The 12,095-nt window shown below is 37.0% G+C and overlaps 1 protein-coding gene across 1 annotated transcript in view; it reads right to left on the reverse strand.

Annotated features, from left to right (window-relative positions):
• IL1RAPL2 (interleukin 1 receptor accessory protein like 2) overlaps nt 1-12,095 on the reverse strand; it is a 919,709-nt gene that overhangs the window by 409,579 nt on the left and 498,035 nt on the right. Inside the window, exon 4 of the mRNA XM_010963806.3 lies at nt 461-647. Within this exon, the coding sequence (XP_010962108.2) occupies nt 461-647 (187 nt within the window). The remainder of the gene's footprint in view (nt 1-460; nt 648-12,095) is intronic.

The following is a 12,095-nucleotide window of genomic DNA, read 5'->3' on the forward strand; positions in this document are numbered from 1 at the left end:
CTTTTGTCTCCTCTGCACTGACTGCAATGGCTCTCACCACGTAGACCATGATAACAGTTGTTATTCTTTCTAAGTGCCATTGCTTGTAACCATGGGCCTTTGTTCCAAACAGTAAATAATATTTCTATGTGTATGTCCCTCGAATACTTTCTTTCACATGTTACTTAAATCTTCACTCTTCTTCCCATTTGCTCTCATGAGTTGGGGTAGAGGGATATTTTCCTTATTTTAGTCGTTGGAGAGGCTGGGATTGCTTCTGACACCTGCTGATGGAAGTACATGAAAAACAGTAATATATAGGAATCATAGCTATGAATTATTTAGCTGTGGATCTGTTGATTCTTCTCAGTGAAGTGTCTAATAACAAAACCTAGAAATAAAATCTCTCCTTTTTTCTCTCTCCCCAAGCCAGTCATTGACTTAAGGTTAAAAAAATGCATTTGACATCATGCTGGGTTACCTTGTACCACACAACATCAGGCTCCTGATCGGACTTTTTAAAGTCATCCATGTCTGGGCAGGAGATCTCCTTTCTTTTAGTGACTTCAGATTTTTCCAAATAGCGGATCCTGCTATTGTAGCACAGACCTGATTCATTCTCTGCAACAGTCAAGGACATCGACACCTTCATGCAATAGGTCGAGTTTCTGCAGGAATAGAGAAATAGCAAAATGGCTTTATTGGGTGTTTACAACTTTGTGTGTACTCTATAAATTTCAAGAGTATTGACTTTTCCATTTAGGACCTTGCCTAGAAATCAGAAACAATATCAAAACACGACAGAAAAGTTTTCTACTTCAACCAACAGGAAGATACGAAATGAAATGCTAGTATTAACATATCTGGCTATGGAGACAGCTAATGAGCTCCATAAAACAGCTGTAACCATCTTCTGAACTGTAAGACAGTCAGACTTCTTTCCCAATAGTAAGTACTGCTATGTTGACAACCTGATAGTGAAAACTTGTGAGAATGTCTATAACTAAGGCCATAGCCGTTTCTGCTCTGTCCCTATGGCCAATCTCTTAACAGGTATTCCAAGGGTTGTTAATTTTGCCATTGGTTCCTAAGCCAATATTTTATTTTACTGCATACATACCAAAAACCTTATCAACATACAGAAGATATCTGCTAACTTACATAGCTTTTTAAGGTGTTTACTGAGATATGTCAGGGGTCAAATTCTGGGTTTCTACAAAAGGATCAAATCCTAGTAGAGTGTGGTCATTCTGGATTAATTTTATCCACCAACACTAGCAGTATAAAGGAATCTCAACATTGAATTTTACCATAAGGCCACTTTAGAAACTGGACACTAACTGTCTAACTCCCAATACAAGAGTATATATGGAATTCAATTTTGCCTTCATTTCCTTATGTATACCCCATGGCAATTCCCTACCCTACTCTACTTGGACTTCAGAAGATATCAACCACACAAAAGAAAACTGGAAAGAGATCAGAAGCAGCCTGGTAAGACTTAGAAGAAGGTCAGCTGTTAATCTCTTGGTGAGACATTACAGGATCATGTCTGTTCTAAGCATCAAAGGATACTGCTGTTAGAAACATAAAGTGCCAAGGACACTTCAAAATCGAGTGTTTTTACAACTAAGTAATAATAATGACAAATGGGATTAGCATACCAAACAATAATTCTAAGATGGCCTCAAATGTTTGTTACTACTCATACTACCTAGAACTTACTGAATTTTCACATCATACACAACACAGGAGAGCTGACGGCTGCCGCCTACTGGGTTTACAAACGAAATTAAAATGACTGCTACTTAGATTTCTGGTGAAGTTAATTACTGGCAAGTACTCCTGACTATGCCCATGTCTGTGTCATGTGAAGTTATTATCAGAGTATTCCCATTCTGATGTTCAGATGTAACTCCACTGTAAAATGTAGATTGTGAGCTAGTGCTTTTCTCTCTTCCACAATGTAGGTTCTTAGAACCCAAAGGACATAATATATTCCCACTGGAGATCAAATACAATAACATTTACTTCTCCTATAAGATGTCTGACAGTCTCCTTAAAAACCAAGAAGCTAACGTTGCCAGAATTTTTTTTAAGTCTCAGTCAATAAGATAAATTTGGTTCAATCTGACTTTTCATGACCTCATTTTCAGTACATCGGGGCTAAACATTTCCATGTCCCCTTGCTGTCTTTAATGCCCTGCATGATGTGGCCTATCGTAACATTCTGTCCTTCACTCATTAAGATGCAGTCACAATGGCATTTCCTCTGCTTCTTGAAAGTATTAAGTCTATTTGAACCATGGACTTTTATACTTGCTCTTCTCTTTGATTTTTTTATCATTTGTTTTTTGTTTAGTGTAAGTAAAGAATTTGTTCCTCTTTTTTATCATTATGTTCCTGGGATCTGAACAGATAGAACAGTGCTCAGTAAATTTTAGTTGATTAAATGTGTGGGCATCAAAAGGTATATATATATTCAAGAGACATCTCTCTGCTTTATTTTGCATAAACCCCATATGATGCTAACCCCCATCCCTAGTCTATGGTTTCATATAGATGGCTGGTCAAACATCATCTTCCCTCTTTGAATATGATTCAGGATAATTTTGTAGGTATTCTTATACCACCAGGGTAAGGATTAACCATGTTTTGTGCATCAGCATACCAGCAAAGAAAGGAATATACTGGCTATATCTGGGAGACAAGGAGGACTAGGGTGGGTATAGGGGATGGAAGGAAGATAAACGGTCACAGGTTTTAAAAAGTATTAAACACTGAAGAAAGAGAATCACCTCTGCTGAGTACCTAAAGTATTACGAACAGTTCTTAATGTTACAGACTTTGACCATATCTGCTCCATGATATTCATCCATACAGGTGAAAGAGACTTACTTGCTAAATATTTCCCCATTATTATGTTACAAACCCAGGGAAAAGAGAGCTATTGACCAGCAGTCTCAACAGTGGAAGTCTACAGAATGTCTAGCTTCTTGAAAGGAGCTGACTATCCCAAATATATTTAGCCCTGGGGAGAAAATAGGGTAGACTACCTAGGGGACCAATATAATATAGTGGTTTCGTAACAAAGTATGAGCTTTGAACTAAGATCCACCAGGTTCAACTAGCTCTGTGCCCTTGGGCAAGTTAGATAACATCACTCAGTCTCAGATTTCCCAGCTGAAAAATAAGGATAAGACAACCTTTATGGTGACTCCATTGGAGATTGGAGAAAGGACTTTCTTTTACTATACAAACTTAAGCAAAAATAAGTTTACTGTTTCCAGTTGGAATGATGATAATACTTGACTTCTCCAGGCTGTTGTAACTATTAAACAAAATAAGATACATAAAAATATATAAGAGAGCATCTGGCACATAGTAGATATTTAATAAACTGTAGTTAGAATTGTTATTACTGCTAGTATTAGTTGTTATATATGTTAACAATTAATTATAATTTATATGTGATAAAGTAATTACAATCATCAATATAATAAAAACAATACACTGGCAGCCATGGGTTAATATGTGCCCCTGGATTGGGGTGCTACTTGAGAGGAAAGAGTCTAAGAGAGATCAGTTAGGCAACAGGTCTAGTACCAGTGGGCCATGAAGTTCTGAAAGGATCGAAAAGATATACTGACCTAGGCACAAAAAGAAGTTAATCAAGAGAAAGCAACTAAACCAGAAGGCAAGAAGGAACTTCTGGGTACTGTGATTACTAGCTACCAGGCAAAGGCCAGAGCTTTGGAGTTCAAATTGTTAGTAAGAGTTCCACCAAGCCTTTTGCAAGTTTCTTAGACAAACACCTTCTATAATAAATCCCAGACCACTAGGCACGGTCACATGTTCCCTCCCCAAGCCCTCCAAGGTTACACTTTGGAGGGCATCCCAACAGCACCTGGGATGAGGATGAGGGCAGGGAACCCACCCTGGGGATGGCTGATGGGTTAAAGGAGGAAATGTTTCAGACTTCTCTAAGTCTTATTCACAAACAACCTTGGCTGGGGCTCTGCATGAATTCATTCTTGCTCTGGTCTCTAGCATGTAAAAGGCTGCGGGCAAATTGCTTGCTAGCTATGAACAAGCCCTAGTATGAAGTCCTTGATGATGACCAATGTCTCTGGAACTGAAGACAAGGCCTGGTATGAGTCCTGCTGTCTCAGTTGCTGATCTGGGGGAGGTGTGATCAAGGATGCCTGATAGTCTAAGACTCAGGTTGATTTTTACTAGTTGTGTAATCTAGCCCTGGCACAATTTCCGATAACAATCTTACATTATTTAGATTTTATATTGAAAAATGCCGGAGGCCAATTCTATTTAAAATGTTGCCTGCAACTGGGACCTAAAAATGTTACTTTTCTTTCATTAGGTACAATTAGAGCTGTATAAGTTTGAGGAGGCAGACTGACGAGTGTGCAAGAATGGGAATTGTACATTTTTTTTCTTTCCTCCCCTCACATCCTGAGGAGGACAAGGAACAGCACATTCAGGCTCAATATGAGCAAAAGGTCTTTGCAATGATGTTGCAGCAATACCTTACAACTGTATACATTTTTAATTTTTCAAGCACTTTCATATCTCCTATCTTACTTAATTCTGCCAATAATCCAGGAAAATGTGCAGGTTATGTATCATCTACATTTTGCATCAGAGTAACACTTAGACACAGAGAGGACAAACAACTTAGCCAAACTCATATAGCTGGCCACTGGATGAGAAACAAGGATTTGGCTGTTAGCCCCCGGACATTCTCAAAACTTGATGCTATCAGCCAAACTAACTCATGGTTACCCATGCCAACTTGGGGAAGCTCACAGAAAGAAATGCAGATGTGCAAAGATACCATTTAAACAAAATTGTGGTTAATACACATAGTACAGTATTTGTTTATAAATAAGACTCACTTTCTATTCCAAAGATTTAATGTTAGCTACTTTAGGTCATAATTTATACTTTTTTGCAGAAATATTTCTAAGGGAAAATGTTGACCATTTTGGGTTCCCTGAGGGGAAAAGTAGGATTTAAAACATATTAAAAATCCAGATGCCTCTTTCCAATTCCTATTTATAAAACACACTTATACTATAAATTCTAAAGTTTAATTTCAAAATTTGAGTTTATATGAATTTGTTGTATCACCAGGGCTAACTTATTGAAAAGAAACTAAGTTAGAGAAACTCATTCATATCTAAAAGCAGAAGCCCAGATAAAATGCCTCAGGATAAAGTTGAAACTTTTCTAAATGGTTCCTTCAACTGTCTTATCCTCATTTCAAGATACTTTCCCTGAAAATTACAGAACCATCTAACAATCCGTAAACTAAAACTTTGCTCTCTGACATTTCTGAAATGTGAACTGACGGCTGTGCATACCTATCAATTAACCAGCCTACCATCACTGGATAATATTGTCTTCCTCAAAACGTAAGAACTATGAACTGACAATATATCAAATTTAGGAAAGGGAAACAAATGAATAAACAAACAGGATATTAGGCTCTTTGGTGAATTCCATTTCTTGAGAATCATATGAAGTAAGAACATTTTCCTGAAAAATATCTTTAACTGTGTGGGAAAGGAGAGTTTCAGATGAGTGCAGAAATAAGTACATATAACTGCAAACATGCAATGTTAATACTTTAAAAGACCAAGAAGAGAAAAAAGAGAGAAAATATAAATTACTATTATCAGAAATAAAAGAGGAGGTATCACTACAAATCCCATGGATATTAAAAGGCTAATAAAGGAATACTATGAACAACTCTATGCCCACAAATTTGATAACCTAGATGAAAAGGACCAAGTTTTTGAAAGGCACAATCTGCCAACTCTCACACAAGAAGAAACAGACAACATGAACAAACCTATAACTATCAAAGAAATTGAATTAATAATTAATAAAGTTCCAAAACAGAATGCACCAGGCCCAAATGGATTCTCTGGTCAATTCTATCAAATATTTTAGAAACAAATTATACCAATTCTCTATAATCTCTTTCAGAAGAAAGAAGCAGAGGGAACAATTTCTAACTCATTTTATGTGGCTATGATTACCCTAATAACAAAACTAAAAATGTTAAAAGAAAAAAACATACCAATATCTCTCATGAACATAGATGCAAAATCCTCAGCAAAATATCAGCAGATCAAATCCAGGAATGTATAAAGAGAATTATACACCACAACCAAGTGGGATTTATCCCAGGTATGGAAAGCTGGTTCAACATTCAAAAAGCAATCAATGCAATCTATCACATCAACAGGTTAAAGGAGAAAAATCACATGATCATATCAGAACTCAGAAAAAGCATTTGACAAAATCTGAAGCTCATTCATAACAAAAACTCTCAGTAAACTAGGACTAGAGGGAAAATCCTTTAAGTTGATAAAGAGTATCTACAAAAAGCCTACAGCAAATGTCATTCTTAGTGGTGAAAAACTAGAAGCTTTCCCACTACAATCAGGAATAATGGAAGTATGTACTCTCTCACCACTGCATTTCAGCATCATACTGGAAGTCCTAGTTAATGCAATAGACAAAAAAAGGGAAATAAAATGTATATAGATTTGAAATAAATAAATAAATAAATAAAATCATCTTTGTTCATAGATGACATGATTTTTAATGTAGAAAATCTGAAAGAATTGGGAAAAAAAAACCTGGAACAAATAAGCAATTATAGCAAGGTAGCAGGATATAATGTTAATACACAAAAGTCAACTGCTTTCCTATATGCCAGCAATGAACAAGTTTTAAATTTAAAATTAAAAATGCAATCTCATTTACATTCAAAACCCCCAAAATGAAAAACTTAAATATATTTCTAACAAAATATGTACAAGGTCTATATAAGAATAACTACAAAACTGAAAAGAACAAAGTTGGAGGATTGACACTACCTGACTTCAAGACCTACTAGAAACCTACAGTAATTAAGACATTGTGATACTAGCAAAAAAAGTAGACAAATGGATCCATGGAATAGAATATTGAGCCTGGAAATAAAGCCCCATAAATATAGTCGACTGATCCTTGACAAAGAAGTGCAATACAATGGAGCGGAGCAAAGACAGTCTTTGCAACAAATAGTACTAAAACAACTGGACATCCACGTGCAAAAAATGAATCTAGACACAGATCTTTATACCCATCACAAAGAAACTCAAAATGGATCACAGACCTAAATTTAAAGTACAAAACTATAAAAACTCCTAGAAGACAACAAAGGAGAAAAGTTAGATGACACTGGCTATGACAATAATTTTTTAAGTTACAACATCGAAGGAAGGATCTGTGAAAGAAATAATTAAGTTGGACTTCATTAAAATGAAAAACTTCCGCTCTGCAAGAGACAATATCAAAAGAATTCGAAAACAAGCCACAGAAGGGGAGAAAATATTTGCAGAAGACACAAGTAAAGGGCAGTTATCCAAAATATGCAAAGAACACTTAAAACTTAACAATAATAAAACAAATAACCCAACTTAAAAATGAGTCAAAGACCTTAACAGACACCTCAGCAAAGAAGATATACAGATAGCAAATAAGAATTTGAAAATATGTACATCATATGTCAACAGGGAAATGCAAATTAAAACAATGAGATATTACACACACCTATCAGAATAGCCAAAATTCAGAACAGTGACGACACCAAATGCTGGTGGGCACGAAGATCAACAGGAACTCTCATTCATTAATGGTGGGAATGCAAAATGGCATAGCCACTTTGCAAGACAGTTTGACATTTTCTTACAAAACAAAACATAACCTTACCATATGATCTAGCTTTCGTATTCTTTGCTATCTATCCAAAGGAGTGGAAAAATTATGTCCACACAAAAACTTGCACATAGACATTTACAGCAGTTTTGTTCATAATTACCAAAACTTGGAAGCAATCAAGAGGTCCTTCAGTAAATGAATGGATAAATTAACTGTGGCACATCTAGACAATGGCATATTATTTAGTGCTAAAAAAAAATGAGCTTTCAAGCCATGAACAGACATGGAGGAACCATATATATTAGTAAGAAAAAGAAGCCAATCCAAAAAAGCTACATACTATAGGAGTCTAACTATATGGCCTCGTGGAAAAGGCAAATCTATAGCAACAATAAAAAAAGATCTTCATGGATTGGGGGGAGGGATGACTAGGTGGACCACACAGGATTTTTAGGGCAGGGAAAATACTCTGATAATATAATGGTGGATACATGTCATTATACATTTGTCTAATCCCATAGAATGTACAAGACCAAGAGTGAACCACAATGAAAACTATGGACTTTGAGTGATAGTGATATGTCAGCATAGGTTAATCAATTGTGACAAATGTTAGGTTAATCAATTGTGACAAATGTTCCACTCTGGGGGATTTTGATAATGGCACATGCATGTGTATGGGAAGGAGGTACATGGGAAATCTCTGTACCTTCCTCTCAATTCTATTATGAACCTAAAACTTCTCTAAAAATAAAATATTTTCTAAAAAGAGACCAGGTGAGCCAAAGCTCTGACCAATTTCTTAACATTATTTTACAAAGAGCCACAACTTTTTAGATACATTCAAATGGCATTTATTGAGCACCTGCTATGTGCCATGCTGCTTCTATACACTGAAAAGCAAATGTAAACTTAATACAATCACAAAGATCTGCATTTTAAGAAGTTGAGAAAACACAGGATGTTTTGAATAACTTACTTTTCACCTTTTTAGTCTATAAGCAGATAGTCTTTGAGTTGTGAGGAATTCAGGACTTTTTGTTTTTTAGTTTGTTTTTAATAAAGAATGGCATCTTTCATGGATGATATCTCTAATCTATAAGAATGTTAATATAAAAGGTTTGAGTTTATGTACATTTTTCCCATTAAGCAGAAACATGGTTAACAAACAACAAGGATATATTGGAAGTATGAACAGAGAATACTTTATTAACTGTTCTCTCCTGCTAAAATGAACACTAAGCCGTTGGCACAACACTGATACTCGCCAACCCAGGATTATTCAAATGTAATTACTTACGCTTCATGATGCAGTCAGAGAAAAGGTCAACTCAGGGACTTGAATCAAACTGGACTCTATGACACTAACATCTGGCTTCTGCCCCATCATTCTATTGAATTTCTATCTCTAGACTCAAGGATATATTACTAACCAAATCTAATGACCTCCTGTTCACCTTCATCCTATCTTATCTCAGTGCATTATTTGAAACTTATCCTTCAACATTCTAATCTCACCTTACTTCTTTCTCACTACGATTGTCTACTTCTCTGACCACTCCTTGTAACTCTATTACTGGCTTTTCTTCCCTGACCTAGCTCCAAAATCTTGGCCATCTTCCCCTAGGCCTCATGATTCCTTCCTCTATTTTGTTTGCTTCCTGATGTTTTTCTTCTTCTTCCCCCTCCAATCTTCATCTCCAGACATTTTGTTCAAGCACCGGACTCCAACCACAAACAAGTGCTGAAAACATCCAAGTCTACAGTATTTTTCTCTGTTTCTGTCCTCCCTAAGTTCCAGCCCAGTACAGCCATCTAACTATGATTCTATACTATTGTCATGAAAGCACTTATCAGTCACAAACTGAACTTAGTAGCTCTCCCCTACAGTCTGTTATTCCTCCTATATTATCCATCATGATTAGAAGCATCACTAATCACACTATCTAGTTTCTCAAGTCAGGTGCATCAAAATCATCCTCCACTCCACCTCTCCATACTCACTTCCCTTATAAAATTGGTTAACAAGTTGTGTTCAGTTCTGTTTCAAAATTCTCTCCTTAACTGGTATCTAGTTCCCGCCACAGTTCAAGCCCTAATCGTGTTTTACCTGCACGACTAAAGCAGGATCTTAACAGGTTTCCCTGTCTTCATTTTCTCCCTCCTCTAATCCTTTGGCCAAACAAATGATTTACTTTTAGTTCTACAAAAGTGTTTACAAGCAGAAATGGAAGGATGGTAGCATATAGAGACAAGTGATCACAAGCTGGAGTCCATGTTTAAAATGTTATATAGGAGGAATAAAAAAGGTAGAGTAAAAGAAGTTTTGAGGCTAGAAGAAGAGAAGGCAAAGGAGTATGCAGGTCAGCTATAAAACTGTCAGTGAGGGTGGACAGCGGCAGAAAGGAAGAGGTTGATGGAGACAAGTCAGGGATCGAAAGATCCTAGACACTCTGCTCCTCTTGTTCTATACCCTCTCCCTAGGTTATTTTAGCCACTGCTCTGAACCTAACTTCTCAATACTCCATCTCCAGTCCTGATGTCTCTCCTAAGCTCTAGACTCATACATCCAGCTGTCTGTGGGGTATCTCTACTGGGATGCTCCACAGGTATCTCAGTATCAATGCATCTAAAGGTGAACTCACCCCAGTTTCTCCTTCAATCTCCATATAAGTATATAGTATCACTATCTACTTAGTTCCCTATAGCAGAAAACTGGGACTTACCCTACTCATTCTCTTACCCCTGACCCTGACATCCCTATGAATCCTACCTACCGAAAAGCTCATTAAAAGTGCCTCTCCATCCCAAATTCGACTGCCTTAGATTGTATTTTGAATTATTGTGGCATTTCCCCTAATGAGTCTCCCTGACTCCAGTATCTCCCCTCCTTCCTCACCATTTCAATTTCTACATTATGTTTTGAATGCTCTTTCTACAGAAGTCACTCTGGAACAAGTGAAAACATGAACCCTTCCAACTGAGGGCTGATAAATAAAATACACAAATTGAAATGGAAAGAAGACACAAGATAACAGTTTAAAAGAGAGTTAAAACAGTGGGATTTATACCTCTGGTATTTAACCACTTCCTTAGGTAATACTTTAACGCCTGATTTATTATTATCGGACATAAGACTCTTAAAGAATAAATGTTGTCTTTTTCTTATTTATTTATTTAGGGGGCAATTAGGTTTATTTATTTAAATGGAGGTACTGAGGATTGAACCCAGGGCCTCATGCATGCTAAGTGTGCACTCTACCACTGAGCTATACCCTCCCCCCCATGTTGTCTTTTACAATGTAGTTCATAGAATAGAATATAATGCTCATATATCAAATAAGGAATGTCTGCTTTTTCAGATAGAAATATAAATTAAAACCTACAATAATGTATCTCCGCATGGCTAGTGCTTTGGGCACGGAAATGATGGGAGAGAAGAGAATGTAGAAAGTTAAATTAGAAAGGTGGTCTAGGATGAGACTCTTAATGTCAGCCCAAATAATGTGTCACAAGAAGCCATCAAATATTTTTAAGCTTGAGAGTTAACATGATCATAAGAAAGATGAGGAAGAGATTAGAAATTAGAAAGAGAGTAAAGTCAGAGTGATGACTTAAAAAGTGACATGGGCATTCCCTAAACGGGAAGGGATGTCAAAGAAGTTCCTGAGGTAGCAGCAACAAGACTTGGCAATTGCTTCAATTGTTATTAAAGAGAGGTGGTGTTGATGATTTTGAGGTTTCTATACTGAACAACACAGGGATACAGGAGGAGAAACTTTGGTGGGTGGGGGAGGCTGAGTTATGAATATTTGGATTTGGGATGTCTTTGGGACACATAGGAAATATGAATCTAGATCAGGACTTGGCAAACTACAGACCAAATCCTGCCAGCTGCCTGTTATCGTAAACAAAGTTTTGTTGGAACATAGGCACTTCTTCAAATATTACTTATATCCGCTTTTGTGCTACAACTAGTTGCCTACAAAGTCTTAATTACTCTCTGGCCCTTTAAAGAATAAGTTTACTGACCATGTATCAGAATTGAGCAGTGTCTAAAACAGGAGCTACAGAATCTTCCTGGAGGGAAGGGGGCGCCAGAAGCCACTGAGATGTTGGGGCTGTTTCAGTTCTAGAATATTCCATGTATAGGAGAGGCGCGCCCCCTGGGTGGGACAAACCATTACTGCGGGGGTGGGGAGGGATTTTTTTGTATTTGATTACAAGCGCTTCGCTTTCTTGGTTCTAAGTCTTTTCTTACCGCTACTGTTCCCTCCCGCCTTCAAAGACTTTCAACAGTGTAGCGGGTTCCCTTATGTCGAGGGGAGGGGGGAGTGTCCCTCGTGCACCCTTCCCACCCCTAATGTTTCTGGAAGTTGGTA

This window comes from Camelus bactrianus, chromosome X (assembly GCF_048773025.1).
Source record: "Camelus bactrianus isolate YW-2024 breed Bactrian camel chromosome X, ASM4877302v1, whole genome shotgun sequence".
Lineage (NCBI taxonomy): Eukaryota > Metazoa > Chordata > Mammalia > Artiodactyla > Camelidae > Camelus > Camelus bactrianus.